At 36.7% G+C, this 26,570-nt stretch overlaps 4 protein-coding genes across 11 annotated transcripts; 3 read left to right on the forward strand and 1 right to left on the reverse strand.

The window, feature by feature from the left end:
* The first annotated feature begins 3,842 nt into the window (after positions 1-3,842).
* On the forward strand, positions 3,843-7,349 carry DEG5 (DEGP protease 5). 2 transcript variants are annotated; one of them, XM_068464509.2, is made up of 8 exons: positions 3,845-4,176; positions 5,053-5,202; positions 5,635-5,697; positions 5,831-5,920; positions 6,207-6,329; positions 6,441-6,528; positions 6,951-7,025; positions 7,157-7,349. In XM_068464509.2, the coding sequence occupies exons 1-8, from the start codon at positions 3,904-3,906 to the stop codon at positions 7,261-7,263; spliced, it is 969 nt and encodes a 322-aa protein (XP_068320610.2). In that variant the 5' UTR covers positions 3,845-3,903; the 3' UTR covers positions 7,264-7,349. The 2 variants fall into 2 exon arrangements, with proteins under 2 accessions (XP_088550006.1, XP_068320610.2); XM_088693880.1 differs by lacking the exon at positions 5,053-5,202 and having other exon boundaries at positions 3,843-4,176.
* Positions 7,350-7,420: 71 nt separating this feature from the next.
* On the reverse strand, positions 7,421-8,044 carry LOC137725737 (Small nuclear ribonucleoprotein family protein). Its single transcript, XM_068464510.2, has one exon. The coding sequence runs from the start codon at positions 7,968-7,970 to the stop codon at positions 7,641-7,643; it is 330 nt and encodes a 109-aa protein (XP_068320611.1). The 5' UTR covers positions 7,971-8,044; the 3' UTR covers positions 7,421-7,640.
* Positions 8,045-8,565: 521 nt separating this feature from the next.
* On the forward strand, positions 8,566-14,368 carry LOC137725286 (KH domain-containing protein At4g18375-like). Of its 7 annotated transcripts, none has more exons than XM_088693881.1 (9): positions 8,566-8,700; positions 8,981-9,595; positions 10,017-10,508; positions 11,012-11,251; positions 11,337-11,603; positions 11,695-11,756; positions 11,842-11,938; positions 12,088-12,248; positions 14,082-14,368. In XM_088693881.1, the coding sequence occupies exons 2-8, from the start codon at positions 9,005-9,007 to the stop codon at positions 12,217-12,219; spliced, it is 1,881 nt and encodes a 626-aa protein (XP_088550007.1). In that variant the 5' UTR covers positions 8,566-8,700; positions 8,981-9,004; the 3' UTR covers positions 12,220-12,248; positions 14,082-14,368. The 7 variants fall into 7 exon arrangements, 6 of the variants coding, with proteins under 6 accessions (XP_088550007.1, XP_068320024.2, XP_068320022.2 ...); XM_068463923.2 differs by lacking the exon at positions 14,082-14,368 and adding an exon at positions 12,332-12,681; XM_088693882.1 differs by lacking the exon at positions 14,082-14,368 and adding an exon at positions 12,332-12,681 and having other exon boundaries at positions 8,656-8,767.
* A 1,358-nt stretch (positions 14,369-15,726) lies between these two features.
* On the forward strand, positions 15,727-20,155 carry LOC137725630 (ornithine aminotransferase, mitochondrial). The gene is made up of 10 exons (XM_068464383.2): positions 15,727-16,110; positions 16,687-16,795; positions 17,138-17,368; positions 17,919-18,078; positions 18,242-18,297; positions 18,467-18,619; positions 18,797-18,894; positions 19,224-19,304; positions 19,398-19,631; positions 19,803-20,155. The coding sequence occupies exons 1-10, from the start codon at positions 15,959-15,961 to the stop codon at positions 19,963-19,965; spliced, it is 1,437 nt and encodes a 478-aa protein (XP_068320484.2). The 5' UTR covers positions 15,727-15,958; the 3' UTR covers positions 19,966-20,155.
* The last annotated feature ends 6,415 nt before the right edge of the window (positions 20,156-26,570 follow it).

A 26,570-nucleotide genomic window follows, 5' to 3' on the forward strand; every position in this document is an offset into this window, starting at 1 on the left:
GTTTGTCGGTTAGAATTTTATAATATTTCCTCCTTCTAAATCCATATTGTTTTTGACTTTATAACTTTACAGTGACATAAAGCACCAAATCAAATAAGATCTCATCTTTACTCAGTTATATGCGTGTGGCGCCGCTCCCACTAATTTTCTGTCCGACCACCAACGGAAAGACAAGAAAAGACAAAGCAAATCAACAAATATATGTGTACTTTTCTTACTAGGTGCATGATAGTAAAGGTCACTGAAATTTACATTATGTTTAGTTTTCATCTTTAAATTCTTATATTGGTTTCTTTCCTCTACCAACTTAACTTAGCATTGTATAAATGGTCATTTCGTCAAATTTGCCTTTTTTTTGTCAAATTTAAGGATAAAGTGATATTTTTATACAGAAAAGAAAAAAAAATCCAACTTATTTTTTTTTAAAAAGAAGAGCTTAGCTCCTTAAGATTAAGTTCTTTCTCAAAACACTTTGTGGCCTATTTATAAAATTTCATGCTTATGATCGGAATAAGTCAAGAGATATTTTAAAGAGTTCCTCCTCAATCCTTGAGGAGCCAAGTCTTTCTGTTAAAAAATTTATTTTCTTATTTTTTGAATGAAATTACTATTTTATCCCTCACCTTAACGGAAAAGTTAACGGAGTTAACAAAAATTACTACTAGTGCAACAAATGACATAATTTGAGGACGTGAGATATTATTAGTAGAGTTCAGGGAAGAAAATTAAGTTTGTGGTAACCATTTAGCCTTTCCCATTTATAACTTTTTCTATAAAAAATTCTGTTGATTGGACATCATAGACTCATGTTCATTTTTGGTCTACTTACACTTAGTATGTGTTCCATTTGAGTACATGTTTGGACCCAATTTTACACTATTGGCTACAGCAATCGAAGCCGTTGAATGAGCAGAATTTTAGACTGTTGAAGGACAAAATGGTTGAAATAATTTTCAATTATTATTGAGAAATAATATTGTGATTTTAATCATAATGTTATCTCTTAGTAATATATTAAATTATTTGAACCTAATATTTGTCTAAATCCAAATTGATTTGAATGATGATGGAATATGGGGATATGCATTAAGGCATGGTATCAGATAACAACATGCAAAGATATTGGGGATACGTTTTGCATATGTGGTATTGCTTTGGCCACGTAACACATGCATAATTAGGACTCCTATGCAAAGTGGTATTTGATGGTAGATGGCATCTCAAGTGATTAGTTGATATTGCAATTAAATTGCATGCATGGTTGCACATGTGTCGTGGGAAAGAAAGCTTTATAGTTTGCATTAGGAGTCTTGGCTATGAATGACAGCTTAATGGGATAAAGTAAGGCTACTGATGGAGTTTTGATGATGAGATAAGAAGCCTAGGTGGGCTAGGCTTCTGATGTGATGTGATAAGCCTAGATAGGTTTTTATCTTGTTTGAAAAGTCACAACCAGTAATCTGAAGGATATGCTTTGGCTTCTGACACGGCTCAATTTAAGGCCTGCGAGTTAGAGTTGCAGTTGGACTCTACGAAATATCATGCTGTGCCAAGCAAAAAGTATGGATGCTATAAGCCTATAAATACAGAGTCGCATGCAACATCTAAGCCCCCTCCAATTCAACACACAAACTGCCCTGCATAAACTCTCGCTCTACGCAAAACCTCTCAACAACCTTGAGATTTTTATTTTCTTTTTCTGCCAACACATCTTCATTTTGGATAAACAACACTGTGAAGGCAACTGGTGACATCTTCAATTTGGATAAACATCATTATTGCCATAGAATCAGCCGACAGTGGAGCACCTTCAGTTTGGATAAACAGCACTGCGTCGAGGCCGACTGGTTATCTATCCAAGTCTCGGTCGAGAAAGATTTTTGAATCCTTATTGGCAGAAGTCATCTCATTAGCCTTCTCGGCGAAGTGAGGTGTTACATGTTACTACATTCGGCACATTGAAAGCCGAATTTGATATTGAACCTCGCAGAACTAGTAGCCTTGTCTTCAAACTCTAGAACCCGAAGGCCGAAACGTGGTTCTTCCTCGGCTGCAGTCGCAAGATCAATAAGTCAGCAACGCGCCCAATGCCACATCAACATATTTTACTCACCGGCCGAACTTGGGCGATGAGTTGGCACGCCACACACACAATTGAAGGACGTAGTTAGCTTATTAATTACTTGGTTTGCGCACCACGTAAGCTTGCTACTTTTTTAGAGTCAACTGTACCACAAGAGTTTAATTTCATTATTGACAATTGTTGAGTGAGAAAAAAATTGGATGAACTGAACATATTTGCCTTTAAGAAGATTGATTTTGTCGCACAAAGGATCTCTTCCTTTTGCAACATTCCACAAGTTTTTCACAATCTAACTCCCTTTTCTGATGTAATTTTCATTTAGCTTTGGTTACAACCACTTCCAAATTATCCGTGACGAATATTTTGTCGTTCAAAGTGTTTAGCGACGAAGATTCCCATCAATGGAAGAAAAGAAATCAAGTCATGCAGTCTCCGGCAGTTAGTTGAGCGACGAATTATTTTTCATTTGGAAATACTTTTTTAAGCGTAGTGGAAAAAAATAAAATATTAAATTTGCTAAAGTAGCTTTTATACCATGGAAATCACGTTACTAAAGTTAAGTATGTATTAGTGACTGTAAATGAAGTTAATGAAATAACTTTTTTTATGTTTTTTAAATTAAAGATATACAAAGACATGCCGCAAACAAGGGTGATAATTATTATACAAAATTTTAGGTGGTGTTAGTGGACGAAGCAATCAAGTAACTAAAGGGTTTGAGTCGCATCAGCTCCTGTAATTTTCAAGTAAATTATTGGACTGTTAAAATAGGAGTTCAAATTTTCTGCACCTACTTTGTATGTTTGTATGTGTGTCGGAGTTCAAATATTCCTAAATGTTCGTATCTCTATCAACTTTTGGCCCGGATATGTATGCCATGTGCTAACCCACACAATAAGTTTGGTTTGATTTTGTCAAGTTTCAACCATGATTTGAATTTTTTTTAAACAAACGATATTATCTACACTAAAGGGTTGAGAGTGGGATAAGCCTCACAATGGGCAACTAGTGAAGAAGAATATCACTAGAACGTAGTACTTTGACTCAACCATAATTTGAATTATAAATGAACAAAATATGGTCTAGTAGAAACCTAACCCGATCCGTTATAGAATAGTGGCTTGTGGCCAATTTGAGTATGAAACTGATCAAAACTAATTTGTTTAAAAGAAAAATCTATGTTAGTGGTGGATTGCCTTGATTGTTAAGATATTCATCTACGATCTATTATACGTCCGGTCAAACCCTCCCCAACCTCTTAATCTGTATATACAAAGAAAGTGGCAAATTTTGGTGAATCATTCAATCTACCAAAAACTGCTCCTCCCTAATTAGAATTTTCAATATAAAACAATTTAACTCATAAGAATAAAATCATAAAATGACATCGTTTGGTCTATTTCTTTAATTTTTTTTAAACAACAAAATATGAAAGGAAAGTTTTACGAAAAGCTTCTGATACTATTCACTTTAATAAAAAACCACATTTTTACACTAAAATGTCAATCGTCGTACTATTCGCTTTACCCTCTATTTTATCCTTATAGTTAAAACTCAAAGTTTTCAAACTCTTTTCATTAGTTTTCCTAACATAAAAACATATCTTAAATGAAAACAACGAAAATAACATACAAATAAGCAAATTGTCATAAGAAGCTAGTTATTTTTATCACAAAAAGGCCCAATTAAGAGTCGGCCCAAATTAAGTACAAATACCAATACGGCCCATTGAAAAAGAAAAGCACATTGATTCAATCTCCATTGCTAGAGGTAAATAAAGCTCAAAATTCAGTTAAAATTCCCGGGAAAGAACAGCAAAAATGGTGGTGGTGTTGGGTTCTCTTAGCCAAATCAAGCCCTCTCCAATACCAACCAACTCTTCTTCTTCTTCTTCTTCCTCAAACCCCTCACGCAATTCACAGAAGAACAAAATTCTCACCAGGAGAAGAGCTATGGTGCTTGCCCCAAGCCTTGTGGCGGCTTCCTTGCTCCATTTCTGTAACCCCATTTCCCCACAACCTTCATCTCGCCTTGCACTCGCTCTGCAGGATGAGCTTCAGCAAGACGAAGACCGCGCCGTCAATCTCTTCCAGGTCTCACTCTTTCACTCAATTGACAATTTTTTGTAATGTTTTGACTTTTGTGTCACTTTTTTTGCCCCTTGATTTGAATGTAGGTCGTGGAATTAAGCTTGATTCTGTAATTTTTGCTAATTTTGTTTGACCTTTTGGTTGTTTATGTGGTTTGTTGAAAAAAGATGAAAACTTGAATGGAAGAACTGTTGAAAGTATGCAGAAATTGGAATTAAGTCGCTGAATTGTTACCTTTTTTTCTTTTATGTTCATTTCTGCATCCATCTGCTGCTCAAAATTCCTATAGATTTTAGTTTTATCGCGGTCGAATAGCAATGGCACTGTCGTGCAATCGTTGAACCTTCATTTTTCTGTGACCCATATCTCTTTCTGATGTGATTAATTGGAAGTGTTATCATATCATCAATATTGGTAGATTTTCTGAAATCAGTCCGAAAGCCCCAGAATTTTTTGCTCGAATCTCTGGGATTTTCTTAAGGTGGGTCTTATGGTTGTTTGTGTATCAGTTTGCTGCTCAGAAAAGTTTATTCAAACGGTGGAGCGAATGATGTGTATATAAACTAGAAATTCACACTTATGAAATACCTATGAATAAAATTTGGATGGGTTCGAAAACCCGTTCCTTCCAAACGAATCGAGCTCTATGGTTTATAGTCATTCCTTATCAAAATTGCTTCCACGTAAACCAAACTCTATGTTATGCTTCTAGGTGCACATGTTATTCACCTCACCTCAGTGAATTGTTATTTTGTCATGGTAAGATTTTCAGAGAACTTGTAGGTGAATCTATTACTAACCTCGTCTTAATGAACGGGCGATTTAAAACATATGGTTTCTTTATTCTCATTCTTCACCAATTGTGAAATGTGATTTCAGGAAGCTTCTCCATCAGTTGTTTTTATTAAAGACCTTGAACTAGACAAAAGCCTCAAGGCCTCTTTTGATGTTGTCTCGCAAAGCGGAGATGAAAATTCCAAAGTTGAAGGAACAGGTTCAGGCTTCATTTGGGATAAGTTTGGTCACATTGTAAGCTTACCTGTTTTCTGCTTCTCTGTGTGAACTTAACTTTAGATGCTATGACTGGGCGAGTTCTTTTTCATCATTTCTCTTACAATCTGACGGGTATTCATAATATTTGTTTAACAACTTGCCTCAGTTTGCAGTCATAATGCTTGTATTTTCATCTGTCAATTGCACTCGGGAAGAAAACTAAAGATCTAAATTTGTTAGCTTAGTTTTTCTAAGGTCGTTCCAGCAACATTTTAGCAGGTTTTATATACATATGCAGCTGTGCTTTATTTTCGGACCTAAAAGACAGATTTTGTTGTAACTTGTAAGTTTGTAGTTTTCTAGTACCTAGTGGTTTGCATCTTCTCCCAGATAATTAGGTATTATCTTTTTAGTTTATCGATGTTTACTTTCCTGGTACTAAAGCCAGTCAATCCTTTGTGGCTCCAGGTCACAAATTACCATGTTATAGCTAAATTGGCGACGGATCAAAGCGGATTACAGCGTTGTAAGGTTTTGTCCTTTTATTCGATTTAAAATCTTTGTCATATTTTCAAGTTCTTGTTCCGAACGTAATTGAATGTTTATTTTGGAGTTCAAGTCATTCGTTTGAATTTCAAAGTTTCTTTGGCACCCTTCTTTATAGGTTTACCTTGTGGACGCGAGAGGCAATGGTTTTTACAGTGAAGGAAAGATTGTTGGTGTCGATCCAACCTATGATTTAGCTGTTCTTAAGGTATTCAGCAAAACTCACCAATTTTATTCTCTTGGCGTTTGTCTTACTTCCTTATTGTAATATGCATACTAAGCGTTCAGCCACTCTTTTGCAACCAAAGTCATGTTTAAGAAATTTCCATGAGGATGGTATGGTATGATGCATGTGATAACGATAAAGCTTGTTATCGATCTCAATCTCGTTTCATAAAATCATGTAAACTAATGCACCATACGCATTCATTTTGTGTATAAACTATCGAGTACATGTGAAGTGTTGATGATTTTTAGCTTAATACCATGTGCAGGTTGATGTTCAAGGACATGAGTTAAAACCTGTTGTTCTTGGTACATCTAACGATTTACATGTCGGTCAGAGCTGCTTCGCCATTGGAAATCCTTATGGATACGAGAACACACTAACAATAGGGGTAACTTTTCCACTGTCACTACTCCACACTTAGATTTTTCGGTCTGTTTAATGTTTTTCATCAATTTCTGCCAACTGTCTTATGGCCTGATGGGTTCTTTGGATATCACAGGTGGTCAGTGGCTTAGGGAGGGAGATACCCTCACCAGATGGAAAGGCCATCAGAGGAGCTATTCAAACGGACGCTGCCATTAACTCTGGTAATAATTTTCGTTTTCCAAAAGCTTTCATACAGCTTTCACCCTTCTTAACATAATCGTGTTATGTATGAGTACAAACGAATTGCGGTTTCACTGTGTACTTAATTCCAGTAATGCAACCACCGATTTGATTTAGTTAGTTGATAATGCATCAGACTGCTGAAGTTCATTGCCTGCAAGTTATGTTTTACTGTAGGGTAAAGAAAACGTCTTTCCTGTTTTCATCCGAAAACACAGCCGAAGCTTTCCAAACCTTGCAAACCTGCTCATTTTCGTCCACGGACAATAGATGATCATTGACGACTTATGTTTCTCTTTTATTTTCGGTTCCTTTTGCTTGAAACCCTTGGTTGAATATGCTCTTGAAGTGTTTGCACATGTAAATTCGAGGTTTTCAACCTTCAATGGTGGAATTTTTGCAGGGAATTCAGGAGGGCCGTTAATTGATTCGCATGGCCATATTATCGGAGTTAACACAGCAACTTTCACTCGCAAAGGTAATCGTTAAGCTTGTTCCGCAGCACCAAACTAGGAAGAGATCTAGAAACCAAGTTGTGTTGCCCGGAAGCTGGAACTCGGACTTCGTTAAGACTTCCAAATGCTTATATTATCTCTGTTTATATTGCAGGGACAGGAGCATCGTCCGGAGTTAACTTTGCAATACCGATTGACACTGTCGTGCGAACTGTGCCGTATCTTATTGTATATGGAACACCATACCGCGACAGATTTTGATCAAACCTTACCGTTGTACCTAACAATATGTATAAGATTTCACAAAACAAATCGAACATCTATACGAATATTAATTTTTGTGTAAATTTGTTCATGATTATTCAAAAAGCATACATCACCAGACATTAGAATGCTTCATGCCAATCTGTTCAAGAAATTCTCCACGAAAACATCGATCTTCGAAGAAAATCGAATTCATACATGGATTGCCTAGCCACACATACAATGCAAGTTCTAAGCAAAACAGTTTCTATCATTTATAAAATCAAACCCGTCTTCGCACACCGCACAGCAGAGTAGTTTTGAATACCGTCTTGTCAAAGACGTGAATACAAACATCATAGTACAAAACCATATTTTGTAAAAGATGTTTGGTTCTAGAAGGAAAGCAGAGACAATTGTTCTTCGACAGAGCAACCAACGTGACAAGAAGCACGGCAAGAAGAAGGGATTAGAATCAGACCGAGGCACCGCTGCTCCATCGGAGACGGGGAGGACCGCCGCGTGCTCCGATACTCCACTGCGTCCTGGAGTATAATGTTGCCTTGCTTGTCGATGCAGTGAAAGGTGCCCAAGAAAAACCGGCCGTCTCTTATCCCAACTAGCATTCGCCGGAACAGCAGCTTCCTGGCGCGGTTCACTGACGCCGGCTCCGACCCATCCGAGCTCGCCGCCTGAATCAGCGTTTCCGCCGCTTCTTGTTCCATGTTCTCCCTATTCGGTCTGAATATGATCGAATTCGAATCGGCCACCGCTGCTGGGGAAAAGCAATGGGTCCAATGGCTTCATTGTTCTCACTATTTATTTATTTGGGCTCCGGGCCCACTTAGATTTAGAAAACCATAGAAATTTGTAAAAATAATATCTCAACTTTAATCTAATTAGAACAATTATCTTTTAATTGAAAATTTATGACGGTTGGTTTTTTAATTCGTCAAAACGTATAGCTATGATCATTTTCATCAATTCCATCAGAATTCCGTTAAAATGAGTTATGTTTGAAGGATTATTACCATAATTGAGTTAAAATTAAGGATCATTGATCTAATTGGGCTAAAGATAATGAATCACCTCTCCAATTGGTACAATTTTTTCATATTTGACCATTGATTCAGCTTCACGTACGTGACACGTGACTTTTTTTTTAATAAAAATCCTAGTGAAATTGATAAAAATAATCGTAACTGCACCTCCTAATAAGTTAAAAAACTAATAATAATAGATTTTTAATTTATAAACCATTATACTAACTGAATTAAAGGTGATGACCATTGCCATAATTTTCTCAAAAACTAACAATAAAAAAAAACTAACCTTTCCTTCCTGCGTCATATATCCGACTGCAAGTACGACAATAAGGTAAAAAAACCTAGGAACTCGACTGCTTCACAAACCCAATAGTTTTCGGAGCTCTCCGTATTCGACTGATTACAACAGGTGAGTTTTCGACAAGGGTTTTTACCCATTCGCCTCAGAGGCTTTGATTCTCTGATTTTCTCCAAAGGTTTTTCCTTTCCGCTGCAAATAAACCCTACTTTGTTAATTGAAGAAAACCCCTTTTTTTTCTGTTTCTTTTGGTACAAAGATTGCCAAAGGGAAGGCAATCCAATGTTATTTGAATCAAATTTTGTTCTTTCTTTTATCTGCTTATTGCTTTTCTGTTGTAATTTTGGGGAGTGCCTAGTTTTTGAATTTTTTTATTTTGGTGTGGTTTTAGGAGGAAAACCAATCCAGAGGAAGAATGGGGGAGACGGGTAAGCGGTATCGGTCGCAGAGAGACCACGATGGGGGAAACAAGAACCAAAAGAGACGATTCAATGACCGAGACGAAAGGGGTAGTGATGAATTGGTGGTTTATAGGATTCTATGCCCTGATGGGGTTATTGGGAGTGTTATTGGCAAGAGTGGGAAAGTGATCAACTTGATCCGGCAAGATACTAGAGCGAAAATCAAGGTTGTGGATCCATTCCCGGGTGCGAAAGATAGGGTTATAATTATTTATAGCTATGTTAAGGATAAGGAAGAGGTTGAGGTTGATGATGAGTTCAGTGATAGGGAACCTTTGTGTGCTGCCCAGGATGCTCTTCTCAGAGTTCATTCTGCGATTTCAAATGCATTGGCTAGTGTTGGGGATTCGGATAAGAGACGGAGGGATAGTAGGGAAGACTGCCAAATTCTTGTTCCTTCTAGCCAGTCTGCAAATATTATTGGTAAGGCGGGGTCGACTATAAAGAAACTGAGGAGCAAGACGAGGACCAACATCAAGGTTGTTGCAAAAGATGCCACTGACCCAACACATTCGTGCGCCATGGACTTTGACAATTTTCTCATGGTTAGTATTTGTTATTAAATAAGAATAATTACTCAATGTTTCAGTTTTGCTTTTCCAAGTAGGCATTTTCGTTCTTGTTTTCAAAGGTTGGGTTATCAGTACAGTAGCTCGATAGTTCATATTTGATGCCTTGCCTTGGTTCAGAATCGTTTTCATTTTTCTTGTATATGAAGTTTTTTGGGTATGTTTACACTCTCATTGTAGCCATACAATAGTCGGGAATGAACAGGCTAGACACTCTACACCGTTAGAAAATGTTAGTATGAAGTGCCTGAATTGTGTTAAATGGACCTTCTTTGTGCATAAAATGTAATATGTTTACATGCTTGCAAATTTTGCTACAAATGTTTAACTTTTCTGTTTGGTTAACTTCTTAACCGGTAATATTTTCTGTTAAGAGTTCATTTCCCTTTGCAAACAGATAAACGGAGAATCAGAAGCAGTTAAAAGAGCATTATTTGCAGTTTCTGCAATTATGTACAAGTTTGCTCCGAAGGAAGAGATTTCTCTTGAGACATCGGTACCAGTGGCCCCACCAAGTATTATTATCCCATCAGATGTCCCTATTTATCAATCAGGTGGACTATATCAAAGTGGAGATCCTATTGTCTCTTCTAGATCTGTACCTCCAATCATAGGTGCTACACATTTACAGGATCTTCAGGGTTACACGGATACAGGGAACACATGGCCCCTGTATTCATCTGCCCTTCCTTTAGTTTCTGGTTTTGGCGTTGCCTCCCGATCTGAGGAGTTAATTGTGCGAGTACTCTGTCCCTTTGACAAGATTGGTCGTGTCATTGGCAAGGGTGGGGGCACCATTAAAAGCATAAGGCAGGGGAGTGGTGCTCGTATTGAGGTTGATGATACCAAGGACCGTGATGAGTGTATAATTAGTGTTACTGCAACAGAGGTATGACCATGATAGTCTACTATTACTATTACTGCAATAGAAGTATGACCGCGATGGTATACTGACTCTTTATGTTTTGGTAGACTTATCAAGAACAAAATTTAGGAAGAGCTCGGTATAAATGCTATTTCCACTAAGGGTTCAGTATTTCTTTATGTTTTGTTATGCGTCTGCATAGTATTTTATAGGCTAAAATAACCTAGAATATTCTATCAAATCCAGTATTCTGCTTCTGTTGCTGGTTTATGCCGATGTCAGCCATTCCAGGATCCTTCTCTGGGCATGAGCTCATGTTTATTAACCATTACAATGTAAAAAATATAGATTTCATTACAAGAAAGACTTATTATAATCCATCCTCAACTTTTAAACTTAAATGTCGACATTGTGTTGGTGATTAAATTGTGTATAATCTTGACTAGTATTTTTCTATGGGTCTCACAACAGCACTCGGCATTCATCTCCTTGAACATGTTGATGACGTTGGGTTTCTTTTTTGGCAGTCACCCGATGATCTAAAATCTATGGCAGTGGAAGCTGTTCTTTTGCTGCAAGGGAAGATAAATGATGAAGATGATGACTCTGTTTCCATTCGACTTCTTGTTCCATCTAAAGTTATTGGTTGCATTATTGGAAAAAGTGGTTCCATTATAAATGAAATCCGAAAGAGAACAAAAGCTGATGTCCGTATTTCAAAAGCTGATAAGCCTAGGGGTGCTGATGCTAATGATGAACTTGTTGAGGTTGGTTCTACATAAATATTTAACCATTGCGATCCAATTTTTTCTTGTTGATCACATCTTTCTCATTTCTTTTTTCCTTATATAGGTGGCAGGAGATCCCAGTAGTTTGAGGGATGCGCTTATTCAGATTGTTCTAAGACTCCGAGACGATGTCTTGAAAGATAGAGATGATGGTCTTAATACCTCTGGTGGTGCTGAATCTCTGTACTCGGGTGGCACTGGTCTCTCAATGCCACCTGTCCTGCCTTCTGTTCCCCCAGTTACTTCGATGGGTTATGATCAGAGGGCTGAAAGTGGAAGTGGCTTGGGCCTGCTTTCTTCTGGTAGCCTCTATGGATATGGATCTGTGTCGGTATGTCCATTTAACCAAGTTATTTTGGAGATGAATAAACTTTAAATAAACCTCTGATTCTACTTGTTATATATGTTTTCTTTTCCTTTAGATGGGAGAAAATGGCTATGGATCCATGTCTTCGTATCCATCCAAGCTATATGGAGGGTCAGCGTATGTAGTTTTGCCTATCTTGCTGTGAAGCTTGTCTTTTTCGGTTTCTATTCATCCTTAGATTGCTTTCAATAACATTATGCAGGTTGCCACCCCCTTCAACACTTGAGATGCTAGTTCCTGCGAATGCAGTGGGTAAAGTGATGGGCAAAGGCGGGGCAAATATAGCCAATATTCGGAAGGTGGGAGGATCTTTCCTTTTGTATCTGTATCTACTGCTTGATTATTGTGTAGAGATGGATCAACATGAAAAGTCTAGCTAGTTTTTGCCTGAACATGTAGGCTTTGTGTGTTTGAATGTCATTCTCATTCATATTTGTGTCTTTTCCAGATATCGGGAGCAATGGTAGAGATCTCTGAGTCCAAATCTTCCCGGGGTGATCGTGTTGCACATATATCTGGCACACCTGAACAGAAGCGTACGGCAGAGAACTTGATTCAGGCATTTATAATGGCCCCCTAACTTTTCAGGCTGCTTCTTGCTGTTCAAAGGTGAATAGTCCTTTAAGTTAATATATGTCTGGTGCGTACAGCAGGGAATTTTGAACATTTCTCCCTCATGTTTCCTCTCCTAGTTCTTTAGATTCGGTTCTGGAGAAGGCTTCTTTCCTAGGCTTATTGAACTCGACCCTTCCTGATTCTCCCACTCAAGCCGGTATTGAGACTCTGCCAGAGGATTCACTGCGGGGTTTATGATTAGGCATGTAGCCCCATCTTTGTCGCCAAATCTATTCTTATCTACAATATTAGTTCCTTTCTTTCTTGTTGCGTCGCTTCATCTGGTCTTATCTTCACTAGTATAGAGTTCGTCTAATTTTCGGTACTGTCACTCTATATTCTATGAATTGATGTTCTTGCCAGAAGATTATTCGGTAATGACCATAATTTTCGATCTTATAGTATATGCTTGTTATTTCTCTGGCCATTCAACTCATGCTCTCAGCTTCTTGCCCGAAGCATCTTCTAATCAATTGTGTTAGTGAAATGCTATTCGTAATGATCTCTTCTTTGTGCTGTTCTTTAACTTACATGCGTACTGCAGACTGAGAGGAATCACTTTCTGCAACTAGATAAACCACAGGGAATCTTTTTTGCTTCTTTATTCTCTATCTTCTGTCCTCATCTTGGTTTTTTGAAATCACTGCATTTATTAAATACTAATTGATCTTTTGGCTGGTTTTTGGTGCCATCCTTGACCTTTTTATAGTAAATTCACAACATTTCTCTAATAGTAATTTGTGTGCTCCACACATGAAAATCTCTCAGGGAGGTATTGTGTAAACAGACCTCCTGGGACTCCCTATTACTTGCGTTTTTTGCTTCCAAAGATCGTTGGATAAATGTCAAAATTCACGACTATGGGGCTCTCTTATGGGACTGACTTCATTATATCCTCTTGATTGCAGTGGTTTCGAACAGCTATAGGATCTTGGTTTTCCCATTTTAATCTAATCCATGAGTGAGCCACTGTGCTTCTAGCACAGCTTAGTCTCTTTTCTCAATTTTAACTAATCTAGGTATTCAATGTTAGTAAATAACAGAAACGGATTATCTTCGTTAATAATATTAGGCTTATTAGTAGATTATCCGAGTCAATATTTGCCCCTCGTATATCAAACTGCTCGCATGTTCAGATAACATCTTCTGGTTCTGGTGCAGATTTATTTAATCATCTTCTACTTCTGATTATCCATTTTGTCGTCGAATTCTTGTCTGCAAACATGGCCTGATTGTGTGGTAGTTTGCAGTTTAAATGATGCTTCCCTAGAACCCACATACTCTCACCACCTTAACGCCATTTTGATGTGTAAATTGTTTGTTTTAGTGGTGTAGCTTTAATTGCTTACGATTCTGAAACTTCAGTTTCATGTAGAGAGAGATATGGTGCACAGAAATATAGAATTTAGATGACTTACTTCACACTGAACTCTAAACCACTTGTAGATTACACTTATCAATAAGACGATATCCCAGCAAGCCACTTGAATTTCAACTTCGTCCCTTCCTTTGGATTACAATGGAGCATTCGTGTAGGTGTTTGCTAAATATTGATCACATCAAAAAGCTCTTAGGTGCGTACTAAGGACCCGAATTTTTTTCAGGGTCTAGTTACTTCAGCTCCATTTCTACTCTAGATTTTTGTTAAGCCACTCCTCTCCGAAGACTTATACGAGACATTCTACCCTCTCTCTCTCTCTCTCTCTCTCTCTCTCTCTCTCTCTCTCTCTCTCTCTCTGAAGTATATTTCAAGTAGTGTTAGTTTAGACTTGAGAAATCGAATTAAGACTGGTATTTCACCGTTGCTGGGGGCATGCGTTGAATCAGTGGTATAGCATGGCTGTGGCCGCATTTTACAGGCTATTGGTTGCTTGTGTACTGAAACTGACATGCGATGCTGCGAGATTGAGATTCAAATTCGGAAGGTGGAGGAGGAGCGGTGTGATCGCTTGGGAAGGGGGATGTCAAATGTGCTAAAACTGAGCATAACTTACATTTCTCTGTAATGTAAAAGAAGATTTTGTTAGTAATGTACCACAAAAACGATTTGACAAGTGCTTGTTTGATGTTTGTTTTGTTGGTTATGAATTTATGAGCGGAGTTGATATGGGAAATTCATGCTTTCTTTGTTTTGGAGCTAGTTTATCCGAACCTAACACGATACGATAAAAGATGGAGAGTTGATACTGACACGAGAAAAAAGTGATCATACACACTTTTGTTTTCTTTTTCTTTTTTCACTAGAGTGTAGGGTGGTTTTTTGGAGTGTTAATAACAATTTCGTTAATTGTGTCTTAGAAATCAAAGACGCAGAGAAATTAGGAAACTTTCAACAACAATACAGGGAAGAGGTGAAATTTGGAAAAAGAAATGGAAAATGAGTGGAAAAACAAATGTATTTAATGGTTTGTGTTGTGACTTTCATATTTGGTGGTTTCTTATGGAGTTTGAGACCAATAATTTTAAAAGGCATGATCGGGAGAAATTTTTAAGGATGTTGAAAATACAGGTATATCAAATATTATAATATAATTAGTTGAAATTATTTTCTTTTTTTATTTTTGAATCAATTTTATTATTACACATAGTGCACTCAGCTGTATTTTTGGCATGTTAAAACATTTCTCGATAATCTGGTCGACTCATCAATGGCTCGTTTATCTTATGGGTTCATACGTGTACTCAACTTATTTTGCCCACTCAAAATGATTAGATAACTTATTAAAATCACCCGATTAATTTTCATATGATATGTCAAATCATGCAAAACACCAAGTAGACACGATCAGACTTTGATTCTCGCTTAACTGTTCTTAAAAATTTGTTAACTGTTTTTAAAATTTTTTATGGTGGTTAATGGCTCGTGGACGAGTGACAATCAACAACTTTCAATCTTATATGAGTTATAGACAAGAGACAAATTAGAGATTAATAAAACTTCTCATTTCTAATCATCGCGGAGATATAAAAATTTATTTAACATCTATTCATTACTTCAATATAGATAGCAACTTGTTCAATCCAACACAATCCAAACAACCAAATGAGCGAAATGTAAATTGGATACAATGACAACCATCACAAGGTGCTTAAGTGGTTGAAGACGAATTTCAAGTCCGTATTTCACGTAGCACGTCTGGGTTTGTTTCTCTGATACTATTGAATCATACGATAATTGTACGAAGAGTCTAAAATGTCTAAGAAGAGTCTAGATAACAACTTATTCAATCCATCACAATCGAAACAACCAAATGAGCGAAATGTAAATTGGATACAATAACAACCATCACGAGGTGCTTAAGTGATTGAAAACAAATTTCAGGCCCGTTTTCACATAGCACGTTTGGGTTTGTTTCTCTAATGCTATTAAATTATACGATAATTGTAAGAAGAGTTTAAAATGTTTCTGTAAATCTTTCCTATTCTAAAAAAAATTAAACAGTCATAACCATGCCGCAAAATGAGTAGTACTATTATTATTTTTGGATCAAAGATATGCTTTGGAAGGTGCAACACTGCGTCGTATAACGACAATCATCCCAAAATCCAAACCAAACAATCATCGTATGACAAGTATCAAAACACTTAACAAAAATAAATAAACAATCCCATTCTTCCATAATTTCATCCGAAACGATTTGGAAAGTTGGTATTTTGATAGCACCAAACAAGTAAGGAGAAGAACCCATCGTCGTCATCCATCAATGGCTAGCAGGAGATGTTTGCAGCGTGCGCTGAGCACAACGAGCTTGAAGAACGGTTTGATTTGGAGGAGCTTCGGTGCTGTCCCTCAAGCCACCACCCCTTCATCTTCTCAGGAGCTCATCAACTCGGAATATCAATACAGCGCCCACAAGTCACCTCTCTCTCTCTCTCTCTCTCTCTCTCTCTCTCTCTCTCTCTCTCTCTAAACTCTTCATGTCTCATCCAAAAATTTCTCATCTCTGCTACTTTTTCCGTTCTTCTTCATGTTCTGCCATCTGGGTTCTGTTTGTTTCCATCTAATTCCTTATCTGCGGGTTCTAAATGCACTTGTAATTATATGTATTCGGTTTTGTTTATAATTTCTTATTGTTTTGAGTTTAGTTTGATAACTTTGATTGAATCCTTTGGATTTCCTGCACTTTGTTAGGCGGCTTTGATTGATCCGAGCCGACTTTCCATTTTCTCAATTAGGATATTATGAGCATATAAACGTTAAGGAATACTGGGATTGTCTGCATACTTAATTTCAACTAATTCTGTGTTTAGGAAGTGCTTTTCGCCTGTAACGAGCCTCCGGAAAAGCTAACTGTGTTAAATAATTGATCACAATTGTAAAGTCTCCCCCTTGTTCTAAGTTTTTGCCTGGATGGTGTAAACGTGTTAAATTCTTTGCTGGAAAGGGTTTTGTGACGAAGTTTTGACAAAATTTGCTTGGTGCAAATTTCAGTTACCACCCAATTCCCGTTGTGTTCTCTCAAGGAAAGGGATCATGTATACAGGACCCAGAGGGAAACAGATATCTGGACTTTCTTTCAGCTTACTCTGCTGTTAATCAGGTAGACGAGCATGAACGTGCGCACACGCTTGCACATACAATATGCATACATATTTGTAACTACCCGATAATCGAAACTGCCTTATCTCTTTTCTGCACCAGATGACATGAACTTTATTGTCCCATTCGAATTACAAAATGGAAATCCATGACAATAGTATTCCTTTTTTGCATTCGAATGTTCTCGTTCTTAATCAATTACTAATGTGGAACTGGCTTTTTTCCTTGAATCCGAGTAAATGTGAAGTGAAGAAGCTTGTTCACATAAGAAATGCCAATTCTTGAAGCAGATATATAGAGAATAACACACTTTCTCCTTATTCAACGGAATTTCCTGCTGCAGGGACATTGCCATCCAAAAATCATGAAGGCATTACAAGAACAGGCAGAAAGGCTAACTCTTAGTTCTCGGGCTTTCTACAATGATAGATTTCCAATATTTGCTGAGTATCTAACAAGCATGTTTGGCTATGACATGGTGCTGCCTATGAACACTGGTGCTGAAGCTGTGGAAACAGCTTTAAAGGTGGCAAGGAAATGGGGTCACGAGAAGAAAAAAATTCCAAAAGATGAGGTACAATTCAAGGAGACGTATCTACTTTTTGACATAGATCTTACTAGTTTTAGTTTGCATTTCTATCTTTCAAGTTATTTCATATGGGGTCATATATAAATGTTTTCTTAAGTCGGTTCACTGACTGGAGCACTTACCTGAATATATATATATCCATGATATATGTATCTTATAAATCCCAAGTTTTTCACTTTCCGCACCTGCTGTATTTGTCCCCCTTAAGGATTTTTGCATGTTAATATAAGTTCTTGTGTAGAGATTTATGATTATTGTTTTCTTCTTGAGAAAAGAATGGGGAAAAACGAGATACAACCCTAATCACCATAGAAAAATAACCAAGAAATCAAATCGCTTAATTTAGGGAACTAGCTCATGCCTCAAAACAAGTTTGAACGCCAAAACTCTGACTGACTTAGAAGCCTAATTTGTATGCACGTGTTATTGCTTCTTTTAGAATTATGCCATTCTAGTTTGGTGACTTGAACATTAGAAGGACAATGGCAAGGTTATTGTGTCAGATATGTCCCTAACTCAACTGAGTCATACACAGGCTATTATTGTCTCGTGTTGTGGCTGCTTCCATGGTCGTACTTTGGCAGTCATCTCCATGAGCTGTGACAATGAAGCAACCCGTGGTTTTGGACCCTTGTTGCCTGGACATCTTAAAGTTGATTTTGGTGATGCAGCTGGCCTTGAAAAAGTTTTCAAAGGTTTGAATACATTTTTTTTCTGTTTAAGAATTTGTAGTGATTATACCCTTCGACTTAAAAGATCATATCTGTTTAAATCATCATATAGTTCGCTCTTTTTTGTATTTGTCTACCAGATTTGTGTATTAATTGAACTGACAAATTTTTCTGTTATGGGGTGCAGAGAATGGAGACCGCATAGCTGGATTTCTCTTTGAACCCATTCAAGGAGAGGCTGGGGTATGTGTGTTTTTGGAATTAAATACTTGATTGATTTATGGTGTTCCGTAGAAATGGACCAACGTGTATAGAGTTGTTGGATGCTAGATTCTATCACGTGTTCTAGAATCTAAACTTATTTCCATATTCTATCAGTTCTTTTGAGAACAATCGTCTGTTGTGATCACAGGTTATAATTCCTCCAGTCGGTTATTTGAAAACTGTTAGAGATCTATGCTCGAAATATAATATTTTGATGATCGCTGATGAAATACAATCTGGTTTAGCACGGTCAGGGAAAATGCTTGCTGTTGATTGGGAAGAAGTTCGCCCAGATGTAGTGGTGAGTGAGTAGTGATAACTTTGACAGTGGCGTTAAAATGCGGAAGCTGTTTATTTAGCCTTCATGAGACATAACCGTACCTCTTTTTTCTTTTTTGGCTGAGTTCTTTTTCATGCAGTGCAGTTTTGTTTATAACCATACCAGATGCTTACCTAAGACTTTATGGGTTTTATTCAGATACTAGGAAAAGCATTGGGTGGTGGAGTGATACCCGTAAGTGCGGTGCTTGCGGACAAAGATGTAATGCTTTGTATCCGACCCGGAGAGCATGGAAGGTTTGCTCTTACAACTGCTTCCATTTATAGTCTCTTCTAGTACATTGAGAGCTTTCCATTTATGGTCTCTTCTAGTACATTGAGAGCTCTTGTCACCATAATTCTATCAGTAGCTTTTTCAGAAAAAGGTTGAAACATAAGCAATTTCTGTTTGTGATCCTGCGTGGCCATGCCGGAGAAACATGATTTCTGATTTTCAAGAGTTGTTTAATGGTTACCATTACTACACATATTTATAATTTCTTGTTAGTCTTTATGCCGCTTGTTTGCCTTGGTTTCGGGCGTATATAATAGGGCTGACCATACTATTAATTTGGGATCACTTGCAGCACCTTCGGGGGTAATCCGTTGGCCAGTGCAGTCGCTGTTGCCGCACTAGATGTTATCAGAGATGAGAAGCTTGCTGAAAGGTGTCTAACATAAACCCTTTCATTCTCCTCTCTTATGACATCACTATAAAATCATTGTAGAAATTATGTTTCGTGATGTTCAAATACCAACAGATCAGCCAAAATGGGACAGGAGCTTAGGAATCAGCTTGTCAAGATTCAGCAGCAATTCCCAAACTGCATAAAGGAAGTTCGAGGAAGAGGTTTGTTCAACGCTGTGGAGCTCAATAGCAAGAATCTGTCCCCTGTTTCTGCTTACGATATCTGCCTACAGTTGAAGGAGAGAGGAGTTCTTGCCAAGCCAACACACGATACTATTATCCGATTGACTCCTCCGCTCTCCATAAGGTAAATACAGGTGTTGGTGATCACTGATCAATTATGTTTTAATCTCATTGAAACTAAATGCCTGACAAGCATAACTATGATCGGGTGGGATCAACGGAAATGACAGCATGTTTCAAAGTTTTCTGGATATCTTCTATGTTCTAACCGTATAACTTTAATGCCTGTTTTCAGTTTGGAGGAAGTCCAAGAAGGATCAAAAGCACTTTCTGATGTTCTGGAACATGATCTACCAAAGATGCAGAAGGAAAAGCCCGAGAACTCGTCGTCGACTGCTTCTAACATATGTGACCGTTGTGGGCGAAACCTGTATGATTCTACACACAACAATCACTGAATCATATGTCCTTGTGAGTCCTGAGAATTTACCTTTTTCCTTTCAAACAACATCCTTTCTCAATAAAGTATCATCTGTCCAAATATCTAACCTGACTTGGATGATAAGTAACTTCGGTTTATTTAGATTTCGATCACCAACAGTGTGTATGGACATGTACTGTCAAAGCTCTTGGATTTTTTTTTCTTTATTTTCTTTATTTTTTATTTTTTTATTTTTATACCTGCAGTTTTTCACAGTACCATGACCAATGTTCTAAAAGATGTTAGGCGCTAGTCGGGCGAAGTGGGGCCTAGCGCCTAGACGGCTAGGCGAGGGTCTAAAGTAAACTTATTATATATCGTATAAATAAGTATATGTTTATACTTAAAAAATACATAATTGACTTGGGATACATACATTGAAAAATTGAATGATAGATTAGAAAGTATTACAACATATTGAAGATATGGGGAACCATAGTATAATGATTGTTAATCTGAGCATTCAGCAAGTCTTTTACAATTTATTAAAAAAATAAAATGCAAAATGAAAGTTATCTATGTTCTGTCTATGGGAGAGTCACGACCTAAGCGGACACCTAGCAGCTCTAGACACCCTTTCTTAATTTTGAAACCCCTAGGGATTAATCAGGGCGGTGGGCAACTACCTAGCACCTAGACAGGGCCTAGGCTGCGCTAGGCAAGAATTTGTAGAACGGTGACCATTATTTGGATTGTTTGGATGGGTAGAAATAGCAGATTTTCGATCTTTCGACGACTTTACGGGCTTTAGTGTCGTATTATTTTGGGGACATTTCCTACAGTGTAATGTTTTTCTCTGTAATTTTCTGATTTTGTACTTTGAAGCAGACAGGAACATAGCTTTGGTGGTATCGTTATTGTGCATAGTTGTTAATGTCAATTTGTCAAGGTTGCATTTTAAGAGCATTAGCTAGAATTTCTTTGTCAAGTTTGTCTTTTCTCATAACTCAGCTTGTTTGAATGAACATCTTGTCTTCTCCCTTTCTGGGGAACGTACTTTGTTCTGGAGTTGAGATGTCCTAAAGATATAAATGTGACTTGGATAGTTGGTGTGAAAATTAATCTCAAGTAGGTGATACAACTGGTGTGACAAACATCTCCTCGCCCGACAAAAACTTCCATGTCACGTGGATATATTCTCGCGTTCTGGCTCAGGCATGGACAAGGATTGTCTGCCCTCCCCTACCCTCTTGTTTGTATGGTTGCGGTTAAGCTACATCAACATTTTATATTACTATTCATTTTTGTCTTATTATCTCTATTAAAAAAAACAATATAAAATGTTGACGTGACTTAACCGTGACCACACAAAACAGGAGGACACGGGAGGGCATTAGAAGTGGGATGGCAGACAATCCTTATCCCTCAGGCATTGAGAGAGTCGGAATTACGTGACACATGTGATTGAGAGAGTCGGAATATATCCCCAATGTAAGTAAGTTAGTCGCATCCTCATTGGATTAGACTATTAGTACTACAATCTAGTAGTATTTATCTTTATTTATAAGTGGATGGTCTTAGATTCAAAGTGTTATAAACAGCGAGTTCGACACCTATTATTGATGTCCACATTACAAATGTTGTGTTGCAAATGATGCTAGGCGGACTAAATTTGTAGATAAAATTTACAAATCAAATGATGTGTCAGCAATAGGAAATAAGCACGTTTAAGTAATAACCAATCATCAACTTCCATGTCATTTAGTTTACAAAATTTTGTTTATAAATCTAGTCTCCCTAACATTACTCTTAAAATTGGTATCAAATAGCTAAAAAAATTAAGAACCATATCAGAGTATGGTGTTAGTTTATCTCGTAACGATTCAAGACTTCCTCATTCCAAGTAAATATACATCTCATAGTCAAGGTTCTAAAATGTGATAAAGTGATCGGCAGAGACCTAGGCGAATTTTAAATTGTAATTAAATTTTTATAAACAATAAAAACATATAAATAAGTCAACAATATATTGAATACATAAAATGAAACATGTATTAAAAGTTATTTTACAAGAAAGTTCGGAGTTATTTTACAAGAAAATTATCTTTAAACTCTTAATTTAAAAAAAATAATAAAATAAAATCGCCTAAAACCGTCTAGACGCCTTCTAATTACTGCCTAAACACTTCGTGGATTTTTAAAACGCTTAAACCCTAATTGGAGCACTTCACTTCCTTCTAGCGTCTAGACACCGCCTAAACAGCTTTTAGGACGGTGCTCTCAGTTTCTCGTCCTACGACTCAAAAGTAAAAGGCGAGTGAATCGGCCCGATTAGCCGCATAAAACAAATTGTCCTTTCAATATTTTATTTACCCTTTTGCTTTATTTTTGTAGTTTTCTTTTATTTTTATTTTTATTTCTTTTGTCGAAATTTGTAGTTTTCTTTTATTTAGATGGGAATATTTCAAGCTTAAAAGTTTATTTGTTTTATTTTGTTTATTTTGTTTCTATTTTTTTTAATTTGTTTTATTGATATTTGATCGATTGGAGGGGACATAGTGGAGACACAATAATGAAATACTTTTGGTTGTTACGTAATTATAAGGCAAGAGACAGCTTCTTAATAATTTTATTAAATCAAATAATGTAAACAGATCATGTTAACCCATAAGAGAGCCCTAGGAAGCTTATTTTAATTGGACATAATTAACTAAATAATTTAATTATTATTATTAATTAATAATAAAGTTAGTCTAATCTATTTGCTATGTAGACATACATAGTGAAGCTTAGCTGGATTTCATTACACTACTTCATTGTGAATTAGTTGTTGGGATACAAGCTTAGCTGTTTGGAATTCATTTATCATATTATTGATGTAAGCACTATTTGTTTTTGCACATTCATTAAAGGAGAAACTCTACGGAGATTCTCTTTGGACTCTTCTTGGATTCTCAGCCACTTCACAGTTTAACGTTAATTCTCGTGTCAACACTTCAAAATACTGTGCCAAAAACATGAGGTGGTAGAGAGTTAATAGAGCATCCTATTTTGAGAAGAGATGTTCTATATGCCTGAACTACAGTGTGGTACACCACATATTTATGGTGTACTATCTAGTGTTCCGAGCATAGTAAAAAATTTCTTCGTTTTGAAAGAGTCCTTGTAGCATTTCTCCAATTAAAAATTAGATGTGTCCCAAAATACCAAGTGCTCATAAAGTATGCTCTCGTTGATACCTAAGTATTTCCTCCTAGAATGAGATCTATTCCAGATCTCTGTATTCAGAGTCCGGACTGAGAGATTCATAGTCCGAACTGAAAGATCTAGACCGTTCAAAAGAGAGAAAGAGATACAGACCATTCAAGTTTTTGAATTTTTATGAAGTGAAACAGTGAAATTGGCTAATGGTGGCCGTATAAAAATTAGGTACTCTGAATCACTCTGTTCGTCGGCTCGGGACACAAAAATTCAGTGTGGATCTCACTCCTTTCCCCCCTTAATACAGTGCAAATTTCATACACCTTTACTTGAAATCTTTTGGTAGAGAGATCAAGTAGTCCTCTACTTCATAAAAGCAGGCCCCACTGGTTTTAAATCATAAAACTTGTTCACAGAAAAATGAGGAAAAAAAAGTTAGGTCTGTTTGACTTAAGTCCTGTCCATTCCTGATGTGGAAGTTTCAGCATACATGCTGCCTCTTTCAAAAAAAAAAAATGATGCTGAAGGTGAACTGACTCTGTTTTCCAACTATGTGTAGGATAATATAAATTATTATGATCATAATACACATGTAAATTCAATCAATTAGATAATACTCAAATCTATCAAACACATATATCAAGAAATAAAGCAGTAAAAAAGAAAAGAAAGAATGATTTGGCTTATGATATCAAGAGAGGCATGTTGTCACTGTCCTAAAGTCGTAGACGTCTCTTTACGCGCCGGTTATAACGGTTATCTACAACTCCAAGATACAATCATTGAATATTACAGTGTCTAATCCATAAAAATTCAGTGTGGATCTCACTCCTTTCCCCCTTAATACAGTTCAAATTTCATGCACCTTTACTTAAAAGTCTTTTGGTAGAGAGATCAAGTAGTCCTCTACTTCATAAAAGCAGGCCCCACTAGCTTTAAATTTTAATTCATAAAACTTGTACACACAAAAATGGGGAAAAAAAGTTAGGTGTGTTTTACCTAGGTCCTGTCCATTCCTGATGTGGAAGTTTCAGCATGCATACTGACTCCTTCAGAAAAAATTATGCTGAAGGTGAACTGACTCTGTTTTCCAACTATTTGTATCGTATGAATTTCAAAATCACATCACAAGAAACAACAAACAAGGAATGAGAAGGGAAAAGCAGAAAAATTCGATGGTGCTCTCGAGTATCTTATATTATCGAGTATTTTTAACGTTAATACTAGTCATTGTACATATTTAACTAAGGATCTAACCATTAAACACCGCTTGATATAAAATATTTTAGAGTATACTAGAAAATCCTGAAAAATACGTTATAATTAATTAGTGCCTACATGCTATAATAAAGCTAAGTAGTCATAAGTGCACAAATTAGGGTGCGCAGCAGTATAAAAAAGCCTGCATTTTTTGTTTTCTTAGAGCATCTTCACCCGTTTTAGGAGGTAAGAGCAATGAAATTACATTTACTATTCATTCTAAATAGGAGGCAAGTCTACCAGTTTAAGAAGAGAAAGGATAATGATGCTTACTATTCACCAAAATAATTTCTAATTCACAAAGATATGTAATTAATTTTAAGTTTGCTGAAAGGGCAGCAGCGCTAGGCCCAATCGCCCTCTCGTTTTTCCACAATTGGAGCAATTTTTTATGGGTTAGGGGCGATTCAAATCGATTGCAAGGGCAATTGAGGGATGGGTGGAGATACCCTTAGGTCAACAAAATTGACACGAGAAAAAGACATTTTTGGTCAAAGGCTGCAACAAAAGAAATGAAAGAGGATCCTCTACGGATTTATTTTGTGGGGATTCTAGATATCCTCATATTTTAATCGTTCATTATACATTATGCTGTTATTTTTTGTCATATACTATTTATGTTTAATTTTAAATAAAAAAAATCAAATAATTTCTAGTTATACGATACACGATAAATGGCTAAAATGGGAGAATTTTTAAGATCTTCACAAAAGTGAATCCAGATTGGATCCAATTCCAAAAGAAATGGCTGCCTATGTGGTAATGGTCCTGCTCTCTATGGCAGTAACTGGCATCGAGGAATGAATCGAATGATAGAAAGGAATATAGTTATTCAATATGTGATGTTATTAAGCTCTAAATTAGTGTCAAAGGTATGAAAATAATTACAATGCTCAACTTCAAACGACAAAAAGTTCTTCAATTTAATCGCAGGAGACATCGAAATGAAGATCAACCATGACGCTTAATGTAAATCTTTTTCGTTGTAGATCTCAATAACTTTCAAATGAATTCAAACACAAAACTAATATGAACTAGAGAGAAACACACAACCAACAAGTATATGAAAATGATGATATGGGATTTGAGATAAAGAGGAACAAAATGAGGAAGAACTTTTCCTAAACGTCTAGTATTTCTTTAAACAGATATACACAACGATGCCATGCGATTCTGATCCGAATAGTTCATTTTTTACTAAAAATGATGAATACACAACATGTTTAACAATCAACTAACAACAAAAATTTGAGAATGGGTATGGAATTTATACAGTAAGAGATAACTGAGCGATTGGTGATGCACGTTAATCGTCAGGTTGTCTCACATCTCCTTCTGAAGCTGCCTCCACGCAACTTCAAGAATTGCACAAGAGGTTAAGTGGGAACATAATGTGCACCTTATCTTGTTTGTGTGGGGCAAATTATGCATATTTCCTCTATTGTCGCTACCACTAGATTGTCACGCTTTAATATGTGATTATAATTGAGCATCATTCACCTAATAATTATGAGGTTGGAATGGAAAATTACACTCAATGGGATGCTCCATCACCACAATTTAAGGTGGACCCGGCTTCTCTGCCCTTTCAGTTCTCATACACTCTCATCCCTTCCTATTTTGTGCGGTCACGGTTAAGCCATGTCAACATTTTATATTGATTTTTTTTATAGAGATAATAAGACAAAAAATAATAGTGATATAAAATGTTGACGTGACTTAACCGTGACCGCACAAATAGAAGGGAATGAGAGTGTATGGGAATTGGGAGGGCAGAGAAGCCAGGTTCATTTAAGGTAATCACTAATCATAATTAATGTTCTATAGTACCCAAAAAAATGATTACAAGGTGTCATGCGACTAAGTGAAGGTATGTAGCAAAGGGCAACTAGTTAAAGGGTCATGCGACTTCATCTTGCCTTTTAGGAGGAAAAATTCCTAAATCCATGAATGCATATACACGCCTATATATTGTTTAGTGAAAATTACACGATTACCATCTCGATTATAAGTCATGGTGCAATCTATCACTCAACAAAGTTGGGTCAATCTGCCAATTATAGAGGACTACATTGTTAGAGTTGTGGAATTGTTGATCCTTCTTGAATAGTCTGAATTATATCATTGAAAGCCGGTGTTACAAAGTTCGAAACAAATTCACCATCATATGGTTGAGCAACG

Source organism: Pyrus communis, chromosome 5, assembly GCF_041283825.1.
Source record: "Pyrus communis isolate YQ-2024b chromosome 5, ASM4128382v1, whole genome shotgun sequence".
Classification (NCBI taxonomy): Eukaryota; Viridiplantae; Streptophyta; class Magnoliopsida; order Rosales; family Rosaceae; genus Pyrus; species Pyrus communis.